The sequence below is a fragment of the Malus domestica genome, chromosome 11, assembly GCF_042453785.1.
Source record: "Malus domestica chromosome 11, GDT2T_hap1".
Classification (NCBI taxonomy): Eukaryota; Viridiplantae; Streptophyta; class Magnoliopsida; order Rosales; family Rosaceae; genus Malus; species Malus domestica.
The window spans coordinates 7,891,007-7,901,936 of NC_091671.1; the positions used below are offsets into that span (position 1 = coordinate 7,891,007).

At 36.9% G+C, this 10,930-nt stretch overlaps 2 protein-coding genes across 3 annotated transcripts; one reads left to right on the forward strand and one right to left on the reverse strand.

Annotated features, from left to right (window-relative positions):
• Positions 1–783: 783 nt before the first annotated feature.
• Positions 784–3,325, forward strand: LOC103412863 (uncharacterized protein C24B11.05-like). 2 transcript variants are annotated; one of them, XM_008351378.4, is made up of 9 exons: positions 784–927; positions 1,497–1,557; positions 1,644–1,709; positions 1,798–1,895; positions 1,998–2,035; positions 2,122–2,209; positions 2,312–2,572; positions 2,781–2,846; positions 2,951–3,325. In XM_008351378.4, the coding sequence occupies exons 2-9, from the start codon at positions 1,512–1,514 to the stop codon at positions 3,107–3,109; spliced, it is 822 nt and encodes a 273-aa protein (XP_008349600.1). In that variant the 5' UTR covers positions 784–927; positions 1,497–1,511; the 3' UTR covers positions 3,110–3,325. The 2 variants fall into 2 exon arrangements, with proteins under 2 accessions (XP_008349600.1, XP_070663459.1); XM_070807358.1 differs by lacking the exon at positions 784–927 and adding an exon at positions 1,201–1,407.
• A 4,412-nt stretch (positions 3,326–7,737) lies between these two features.
• On the reverse strand, positions 7,738–10,930 carry LOC103447523 (uncharacterized). Its single transcript, XM_008386721.4, has 10 exons — positions 10,757–10,930; positions 10,420–10,469; positions 10,011–10,082; positions 9,761–9,785; positions 9,431–9,463; positions 9,195–9,316; positions 8,975–9,105; positions 8,653–8,876; positions 8,252–8,493; positions 7,738–8,170 (listed from the first exon to the last, which is right to left on the reverse strand). Exons 2-10 carry the CDS (start codon positions 10,420–10,422, stop codon positions 8,054–8,056), a joined length of 969 nt encoding a protein of 322 aa, XP_008384943.2. The 5' UTR covers positions 10,423–10,469; positions 10,757–10,930; the 3' UTR covers positions 7,738–8,053.

The window sequence follows — 10,930 nt, forward strand, 5'->3', positions numbered from 1 at the left end:
AACATCGTCATGTTACTACTTTTATTTATATAAAAAAATTGTTGATGGAATACTCTTGGAAAGGTAAAGTCCTAACGAGGTAAGAATCCTTGGAAGAAAATCTTTCTGTTTCTGGAGATTTTTTGTTTTAAATTTCACAAGGTGGTGTGTTGTAATCTCTACTGAATAAAGCCTTCTATTTGTGGAGGATTTTTGAGTTTTATAAGGTGTTGTAATACCCAAACAAGAAATTATTATTTAAATCACGATTCTCACATAAAAAATAAATAAAAAAGTGCCAAATGTTTCTTAGTCGTCAAGATTTGATTTGATGTGCTGTTTCCTTGCTATCCAAAAATACCTTAAAAGTAAGAAATCACAGTGAAAGACTAATTTGCATTTGAATTTGACGGCATAGTGGACGGAATTTAATGGTGAGAGGTTAATTGATTGATTTCAAATAATTCAAAAGATTAATTTGCCAAAATCATGGGTCAATTTTAACTGAGATAATAGTTCCGAAGACCAAACCGTAATTTATCCTAAATTTTTTAGTGTGTTAGGAACATAATTCTTCTATAAATATAATAATATAAGTAGTTGATCTTCTATAAATTTTTTACTGTATATTCGTCACATGCAAAGACGAAAGAAGAAAAAAGCGAAAACAATGATGATAGCGACACTTTGCCAGTTAAACGCACGTAAATTGGTACGTGTCAAAACACGATAGGGCCACGTAACGAGCTTAGATCTTTTTCTCGTTTAAACTGACTTTTGAACCTTTTTTGAACAAATGAATTAAATACTTAAAAAACAGTTGTGTGCCTATTTAAACAGACACATCTTGCAGGCTTCCGACTAGTTCCTTTCTTTCACTTTACCCTACCAAAATATCCTCTCTTCTCTCTCTCTCTCTCTCTCTGCAACGTCGGTCGTTCGGATCTGGTAACCCTCATTTCTCTAGTCTGTTCTTACTTTGTTAGGAGTTTCTTACGTTGGATGTTTTTTGTAGTTGCAATTATTACAATGGTTAATGTAGGAGGAATCAAATATTGGGTTTACTATTTTGGTTGTGATGAAGCATTGTTTTCTCACTTGGAAATTTAGAATGGTTAATGTTGGAGAAATCGAATTTTGGGTTTTGTTTTGTCCGTTGAAATGTTGCTTAAATGTCTAGGCTTTCTGGGATTCGAGTCATCTGCCTACTTTGATTGGGTTTTCTTGGTGAATGTTGGTTATCGTTTTTTGGTTATTTGAGGCATTTTTGTGTTGGTATTTGGAAATTAAAAGATTGGATTTTTATGGTGGGAAAAAAAGACTGAAGGTCTTGTGAGGGATTGTTGACGTTTGGTTTGAGTACATTGTGATTGCTTTCACCAAAGAGAAATTTTAAACTGTAAATATTGGATTTCATGTCTTTTTTTGGTAAATGGAAGCTGCCCTTTGCTTTTCAGCTCTTGTTGTTATGTAATTGTTTATATGCTTATGAACGTTTCGATTCGTCTTGTTTGAAGCCTTCTAGAAAACAGATGGAAAATCAGGTTCAATATCACCAATATGAGTGCCTTCTATTTGGTAAGTCCTTTCATACAAAAGGTGTGCTTATTTGAATCTATGGTTCTCGAACGGAAAATAACAAGGAGTGTTGTTTCGATTTGCAGATCTAGACGACACCCTTTACCCTCTGAGTTCTGGAATTTCAGTACAAATCACTAGGAATATTAAAGGTTGTTCTGGCTTTATGATTCTGGATTTTAAAACTTTGGTGTGAAATGTTCATTGTTTGAATGAAATTTTTATGAATATTTGCTGTAGAATATATGATTCAAAGGCTTGGCATGGACGAAAGTGAAGTTCCCGAATTGTGTATTTCTTTGTACAAGGATTATGGGACAACAATGGCCGGTCTTAAGGTATGGTGGTTGTGATCCATTTAACCTTTGTTTATAGCTTCTGAAAGTATGCAGAGCAGAATTGTAATTGAACATGGTTTTTCTGTTTTTCCTGATTTCCAGGCTCAGGGCTATAACTTCGATTATGATGACTTTCATAGGTACCAAATGTCCGACCTTAGTTTGTGCTCCTTCATTTACGACAATCGTGTGATCTAATTTTTTTCACAAAAATTGCTTTCTGCAGTTTTGTTCATGGGAGGTTGCCCTACGAGTTGCTTACTCCTGATCCTGTCCTGAGGGGCCTTTTACTTAGTCTGCCTATCCGCAAAGTAGTATGTATAAAAATGTTGTCCTTAAAAAAGGGGAAGGGGGGGAATTCTCTTGGATTAATGGTTTCTCTTATGTTATGTTGCTAACTTGGTCTTCCTGTGTAGATTTTCACGAATTCGGATAAGAAACATGCGGATACTGTGCTCAAAAGGCTTGGAATAGAGGACTGCTTTGAGTCAGTTATATGTTTTGAGACACTGAATCCCACCAACAATGCCGATGATTCTGTTGGTGCAGAAGAAACTGAACACATTGAACAACCAAATACTGGTGCGGTGGTTCCAAAGACCCCAGTTGTCTGCAAACCATTTGAGCTTGCATACGAAGAAGCCTTTAAATTTGCAAACATCGACCCTCAAAGAACAGTAAGATCTCTTCTCTTGGCTAGGGAAATTGAGTTAACGATAAGTTTAATAAATTGGCATCTTACTATCTGACATAATATGGTGTAGTTCTGTTTCATATCACCATAAATGGTACATTAAGTTCAACTTGGAGTTTGCAAAATGGACACTCTTAATTGTCTCCCACGCCACACTCCTGTTGATTTTGTGATTCCGTTTTCTTCTCCAGTTATTCTTCGATGATAGCATTCGCAATATACAAACTGCAAAGCAGTGCGGCCTCCATACAGTATTGGTTAGTAAAGCTTAATTTATACGGTTGAACTTCTGCAGTTACTGAAAAGTTGATCTAGGAATATCATCCTCACCAATATTATTTACGAAATGGTTTGTTTGTAGGTTGGCACCTCCCACCGCACCAAAGGAGCGGATTATGCACTTGAGAGCATCCATAATATGAAGGAAGCACTGCCAGAACTCTGGGAAATCACCACTATGCAGTCTGAAAATGTCCAAACTACAAGAGAGATTGCAATTGAGCAACTGGTGGAAGCTTAGGCCTACATCTTTACTCAACCACAGAAAGGAAAATGGCTTGCAGCAGAGCGTAGGACCTGCCAAAATGTGTTGTCTATTATTCTCATGTAATTTTTAACTTGAAATTGCAGAACGATATAATCAGATGGGAAGCTTGATTTAGCAATACTTGGGCACTTATTTGTCTGAATCATGCTGGAAAGACCATTTTATTATAATAAAATTATATTTAAATTATATTGACCAGTGTCGATACAATTCATTTCATGTGTTTTATAGTTTATATAGCGACCACAGTGAAGATTATGGCGGTTGCTTACTTCGCTTCGCTCAGCCGAAATCACAACTTCAATGTTAGCTCTTAAGCTCTTTGCAGAGCTTCATGTCTTGTACTTAAAATTAGTTTCTGCCAGAAATTCGCAAAGGAGTGAAATCGAACTTATTACGGTTTGACAATTCGCGGATTGGGGGGAGTAAGGTCGTGGTTTGTGCTTTTGGAAAAAAAAACGTTCATAGGCAACGAGTTAGAACATCCAAGTCGAATATAAGTATTTGGATTGATTAAGCATTGAAAACTTCAAGTTTCATGAGTATTGTTTTATGAAACTTCAAGTTCCTATGACACTTGGTATAGTGAATGTGGGTAGCTTCAGGACACTTTGTGTAAGGTAAGTCATGCCCCAAGAATCTAGGACTGACGTGGGCTGTGTACCCTAAATTGGTACGTCAATCACGATGATATCAACAAAAATGAAGGACCAATCGTCGTAGATAGGAAGACAAAACTACCCACCAATAGGGGGTGTTTTTTCCCCCTCTTTAAGAGCTTTTCTCACCTCTGTGTGAGTGATTTCCATTCTTGCAAATTCTCCACAATCGTGCGGCCCTAAATGTGGCCAAGATCCGTGGCAGTCCTCCTCTTTATTTCCTTGTTCTTTTTTCTTTCCTCCGATTCTCCCATTTTTTCCACTCCGTATTGCGGGTTGGCTCCATCCTTCCTCGTTCCCATCTCTTTTCCGATCTGCAATCACCCTTCTTCACAACACTTGGCTACGATTCTTTTGGGGGGTATGTAGAGCTTCAGCTTAGGTGTACACACCACCGCCTTCCACTTGTTTACCTTTATTGGCACTGCTGCTGGAGGGTTCTCCATCGAATTCTTTTGATTTCTGGTTGTGTTTAGTACAGTGTTTATTGCAAGCTGTAGGAGTCACCATCTTCCTCTTTTCTAAAGGGGGGAGAGGGGGGGGGGGGGGGTGAGGATGCTTGGCGGTGGTCCGGGGCATTGGATTGCACTGATGGGGATGCACTATGTAGGCCGCAACGATGTTTGCAGAAGGCTAGGTTTTCGTTTGTGGTGTTTCAATTTTTGGGCTCCAACTGGTGTTTTGGGCTCTGTGTTGTGTAGCATTGGGTCCATTTCGTTTTGCCATATTTCACCTGTATTTGGACCTCTTGTATTTAGTTGTTTGTTGGTAATAAAAATCGTACCTTTGTTGGAAAAAAATAATAATTAAACATCACACAATGAGAAAGGGACAATGGCGCCAATTGAAAGTGATACTGAGTTCGAATTTCATGAACTATAGTAGATAAAAAGATGGGAAGTGTTATTGACACTCCAAAAATCTCATTATACACTCCTCATAAATATATTTTTCTTTCCTAATATAAAAAGTTTGGAGTGTAGAATGAAATTTTTGGAGTACTAATAACAATTCCCTAAAAGGATGGGGAATAATGTATTAAAATCATGGGCCCAAAGTTGAATACTTGTGTTAGTACAGTATAAGACTTGTACATTGTTGGCACTGGCTCACCGGGCTGGTTTGGTATTGATGTGCTTTGAAAAAAAACTGCTTTTGCTATGCTGTGAAAATAAGCTCATTTTTGCTGCTTCACATTTTGAGCTTTTTTCACGCAAAACTGTGAAAATAAGCTTGTTTATACCATACTTGACCAATCCCGAAACTACCGGTCAACGTTATACTGTCAAGAACCCAAAAGAGTTTCCCTCAAACCAGGAGGGCAATCACAGTGCGACACGTGTCGACATCAGAAGCCAATCATAGTGCGACACGTGTCAACATCGAAAGCCAATCACAACACGACACGTGTCAATGTCAGAACAAAGCTAGAAACTCTCTTCTATAATCCCACAATATTGCCTAATGTCATTTGTACTAAATCATTCACTAGTACTCACTAAATGAGAGCTTGAACCTATGTACTTGTGTAAATCCTTCACAATTAATGAGAACTCCTCTACTTTGTGGATGTAGCCAATCTGGGTGAAACCACATACATCTTGTGTTTGCTTCCTTGTCTTTATCCATTTCCATACTTATCCATACTAGTGACCGGAGCAATCTAACGAAGGTCACAAACTTGACACTTTCTGTTGTACCAAAGTCCTCACTGATTTTGTGCATCAACAAAACTGTTTTTAAGTGTTTACCAAACACTTTTTTGAGCTCAGCTTTTTTTTATATCCACTTTTTATAAAAGCACCTCAATACTAAACCAGCACTTAATTCCACCACTGCTTTCTATGGGAAGCGCTTTTCACTTGGATGCCTTCCTGAAGAAGCACTTTAGTTGTTATCAAACACTGTAATTTACCGAACCCTAAGGACCAAGGTAGGGTTGCATGGAAAGTGATTTTCACGCACCTTTTTTGATGCAATGCACGACATTAAATATAGTTTTTATATTAAATTTGATTGTTTGTGGATTTTAATATTTCAAAGCTATGTTTTATTAGGTTTCTAGTAACTATAATCTTTAGTAATAAGTATTTATCCTACCAATGTTTGTAATCTCTCTATTTAAAGGGCTCCATATGTATGTTTAGGAAGACTTGAATGAATTAAAATATATTTTGCTTTGTGCAATTGAAGTGAGTGATTTCTCCTTCCCTAAAATCAAGCATTTTGGCTTGGTCTTGTGAGCGAATCCACGATTAGCGACGTGAGCAAGCTTTGTTGCCCTTGGTTGAGTGATTCCCAGGTTATCATCCCCCGTCTCCCCGAGAACCCTTAGCTTGTCCTGCATCAAGTGGTATCAAAGCAAGTTATCCGCTGCTCACGATTGGAGTCATGTGCCATTTCGAGCTTATCTATTTGAAGAAAGAGTATGGATCAAGACTTCGAACACTCGTAAATTTCTTGTGCTATTGTACATGTTATGGAAAAGTTAAAAAAGGCCTTCCAAAAGATCGAGGGAAAACCAAAAGTCACCTGAAAACTCGAGGACGAATTTTTTTCGAGAAGAGGAGTATGATGCAATGCACGGCATTAAATATAGTTTTATATTAAATTTGATTGTTTGTGGCTTTTCATATTTCAAAGCTATGTTTTATTAGGTTTCTAGTAACTATAATCGTTAGTAATAAGTATTTATCCTACCAATGTTTGTATCAGAGCGTCAGCTCAATTTAAGAGTGACGCTATATTTAGCATGTCGCATATGCCATTAGATGAAGATCTCAATCTAGATCTTCCTCCAATATTTTGATCGTTGTTGTGAGGGTTGTGAAATTTGTGAGGCAATTCCAAGTGGATGGGATGGGACCTTGGAAATGTTGAAGGCTACAACTTCAAGTTTTTCTTTAAATAAATGGAAGTTGAGTCTCATGGCTTGTTTCACATGTTGGGTAGTTTTGAATTTATTGATTTGATTGGAGTTGGTCATTTCAATTCAAGTACTGCAAGGAACTTTGCAAATACAACTAATCAAATGAAGATTTATTGGGAAGACGTCCAGATCAAGACCTTGGTTGTGGAGCATATTTTATGCTATTCAAAGTTTATCATTTATTCAAAGTATCTATTTGTTTGGAGTGGAAGATATCAATATTTTGTCTCCAAAGCGGATGGTGATTCGAATTCGAGGACGAATTCTCTCCGACCCAGTGAGAATGATGCAAGACATGAAATAAGATCATTGAAAGATTCAATACATTTAGCTTTTGAAATTCAGCCGATATACATGGAATACAAGGGTTCTGAAGTAATGAATTTTATGTAATAATTCAATCTTTATTTAATGTAATGAATATATGTTAGTGGGGTAGATTAAGTGGGGTTAATATTAATGAGTTCATTAACTCTAGTAATGATGCATGAACTATGATGCACGTATCAGTAATTATTAAGAGGGGGTTTAAGCATCTATAAATTCATGTATTTGTAAAGAAAAGGGAGAGATTGTTTGAATTATCATATTAATATTTGAGTTGTAAACTCATTTTTATGTGCATTTTTCTTGTTTAAGAGTCTGCTGCTCTGTTCGTTCTAGTGTCTACGTTGTAGGCTGATACTAAAACCAAAGTTTATAGGGTTTTCAGGTCTCTCCTTACACTAGGAGATAGTGGACCCTATCTATCAATCATATCTGTCATTTTATTTCGTTTCTATCCGCTGCGCCCTGCATCACTTTTTCATGCACACACTTTTCATTTTTAGCCTTTGGATTAAATAAATCAGAAGCAGAATTGAGGACTGAAACAAAATACGAGTGTCCATAAAGCGAAAATGATGTGCGGAAATCATTTCTCTTTACTCTATTTAAATTGAGCTCAGACATTCTATGCTTAGCACATAAAGTTGAATTGAAGTAACCATGAAGATCAGCAAGGCACTGAGGTCTAAAAACAATCGACAAAATTCAAGAAATATATTGAGTTATAAATATATGAACATGGTTCCATACGGTCTGTACGACAAGGAAGTTGCCAATTCATACCAACCTTCGGTTCATGTGCCTATTTACATACGACAAGGAAGTTTCCAATTCATACCAACCTTCGGTTCGGTTCATAAAGCATCATTCAAGTGCAGGGCACATTCTGGGGTTGGACCTTCCATTGCCAAAATAACTTGACTTTTCATCTCTCAAAAACTAATTGATGGAAGAAATGCCTTCTCTCTTTACCTTGTTTTCGATGAAGATACGCCTTTAACCTCACCCTTTCAATGAATACTTCTTCCCCGTGAATGCTTGGAACTTCGGCTCTTCTGCCTTCTGAGGTGTATCTTCTGCCTTCTGAGAAGGCTCTGGCTTGCCGTTCTTTGGGGCAACCTGGGATTACAAGAACAGATACAAACAATAAGCATGGTGTCATACTTATTTCGTTTAATTTACAAACAATGAGGGACATACTTTTGGCGTTTCTTTTGTGGGTTGGTTGCCATTTGAACCAAACACAAGCTTTCCAGATTTACGCGCGGCAAAAGTTGATGACGTAGAATCCTTGGTTCCATTTTCACTGTCATGTTGGTGCTGCTTCAGAATGGGAGCAGACACTGGTGCAACTGATTCTGTCATGGGTTTTCCATCCAATCGTCTTGCAGAACCAGTAAATGGATTGAATTTTGGTATCTTTTCAGGTTGTTCTTCTTCAGCTGAAAGATACATATTAAAATCAGAAAACCAAAGTTAGCTGTTAGGAAGGAATTCTAGAGTCTTGTAAGCAAAAGATGAAACTAAATATACGCGCAACACTTCGAACTTCAAACCAATTTTCAAAATTATAAACAAAAAAAAAAAAAAATCATAAGCACCTTCTTGTGGTCTCTTCTTTGACAAAGTAGGTGGTACTGGTTTTTTGGGTTCCACATAATCAAGAGGAGGGGCGAAATCAACCTCACAGTCCGTCTCAATGATACTGATTGCAGGGGAGGGTTTTGTTTCAACTATGTTAATGTAATACTGCTTATTGTTATAAGGAACCATGATAGTATCACCAGTAGTTAAACAGGAGTAGCTCCTCAATGTAGTTTCCAAACTGCGGAAGCAAGATAATTTAGGATTAAAAATAATTCTACTGTTATACCAAAGTGCAATCCGGCTACTCAAATGAAGATATCAAAGTGATTAACTAACATGGCTTTGGGGTTTGAGATATCAAGAAAGTCCTTGGTGTGGGGCTGCAACTTCACCCATGTTCCCTTTACGAGACTTTTGTTTTTCACTTGACATATGTCCCCCTCTTGAAGAAGCATGTTCTGCATCATCTACAAAAAGAAAGCACATAAATGACTAATAAGCAACGCCATATCTGGAATGCTGCAGCAACAAATTCCAAGGAAAGATGTGTACCCACCCAGTATGGTAAATATATTAGGCCCTCATCAGCAACAAATTCCAAAACCCCACAATGAGTAACTCGTCCAACAGTAGGATTGTTAAGTTCAAACAACATAGGGTAGTCGATCTGTAAAGATGCTGGAGAAGAAAAGTTCATATTTAGTTGGAATCAGCATATATCAAGATCGGGTCACATAACTTGAAATCAAATTTGCAAAAGCAGGACAAATAAGAGACAGAATGATCAATTACCAAGGCGATCAAGAGCTGAGGGAGGCATTATAACTGGAAGGACAAATATAACAAAAACATGATTAGACAAGTATTTAGACAAGTATTCAGTAAATCATGTTCTACGAAAAAATATATGGAAAACTAATGAAAAAGGCTTGAAAACTTTGAGTTTTAACGATAAGGACAAAATAAAGGGTAAAGTGAATAGTACCATGATTGACTTTTTAGTGTAAAAATGTTGTTTTTCGTTAAAGTGAACAATATCAGGAGCTTTTCGTTAAAGTTCCCAAAAATATATACATAATGGCATGTATCATATAAACGAAGTAATCAAGAAAATAAACATACTTTTATCACCCTTCTCCAGATGTGGCTGCAAAGATCAAGATTAAAGAGGAATCAGTATAAACAGTTAGGAAGCTGAACGAATAAATACACTTCTGACTAAATACATCACTCCAACTAATCACAGAACTCAAATACTAGAAGATGTATGCCCATTCCAAGAGAGGTCCTAATGATAGATTTCAGAGTATCACCCTCTTTATGGAGGGCACTTCATTAGTGGAATTTAACTTTGTAGGTCCAGAATTCAAACCTTCTCAATAAACGAGACAGGGTAACAACGATAACTCTGCTCAAAGGCTGAAGCGCGATAGTCTTCATAAGCCTGTTACATAAAAATAATCAGTCAACGAAGTTCCAAACATTTAGATCATGGATAAAATGTGAAACAGAAGCAACATTCAAATTTTGCAAGCCTGGCACAGCAAATCTAAGTTGGCAACTGAGACCCGCAAATCTTTTAAACTAAAACCTAATTTTTCTGGTCAAATCTAAAACCTCCTTCATCCTACAAACATCAATCACTATCACTAATCAAGGTTGCTATAATAAACAAAAATAGAAACTAAACTGCCAGCACAATCAAGTCATCAACTTTATTCTCAATTCCAATTTTAGAAAGCACAAACTAAAAGGAACAAAACAATGGTCATTCAACTTACCATATTCACTGGGTCCAACAAGCTTTCCAATAACCAAAATTACTGATTTCCTGCCAAATAAGCAAAAGACAATGAGAAAACATAAGGGAAAAAACCCAATTCTCAATTAAAAAAAAAATTCAGAATACCCATCAAAACACACAGATTTCAGATATAAAAGTTGTAAACAAAGATACGCAATGCTGTCCACAGAAAGGAAACAAAGAGGAGAAGAAGAAGAAACCCACTATCTGATTTCAAACAAAAGGATTTCAAACAGAATACCCAGAAGAAATTAGAACAAAAAGTTGATGAATTTGATGGTGTTAAAGTACAAAGTGTGAATTTTGATTGGCACCTTTAAGATTGTAATGGATGATGATGAAGTTGCTGGGTTTCTTTGTTGTTAGCTGGGTCTGAGCAATGAGTGATCCGAGTTTTTATAGGTTAAATAGAGATTCTTTTATACGGACGGAAACGTAAACGACTCCTATTGGGTTGTGGCTGGCTCGTAAAATACGACGAGTAACTT

Coding starts and splice junctions, on each gene's coding strand:
- LOC103412863 (XM_008351378.4), top strand. CDS start 1,512: ATGGAAAATCAGGTTCAATATCACCAATATGAGTGCCTTCTATTTG. Junction 2,036..2,121: donor GATTATGATGACTTTCATAG/GTACCAAATGTC, acceptor TGCTTTCTGCAG/TTTTGTTCATGGGAGGTTGC. Junction 2,210..2,311: donor GTCTGCCTATCCGCAAAGTA/GTATGTATAAAA, acceptor CTTCCTGTGTAG/ATTTTCACGAATTCGGATAA.
- LOC103447523 (XM_008386721.4), bottom strand. Junction 9,786..10,010: donor CTGTCTCGTTTATTGAGAAG/GTTTGAATTCTG, acceptor TGATCTTTGCAG/CCACATCTGGAGAAGGGTGA. Junction 9,464..9,760: donor TCTGGAGAAGGGTGATAAAA/GTATGTTTATTT, acceptor TTGTCCTTCCAG/TTATAATGCCTCCCTCAGCT.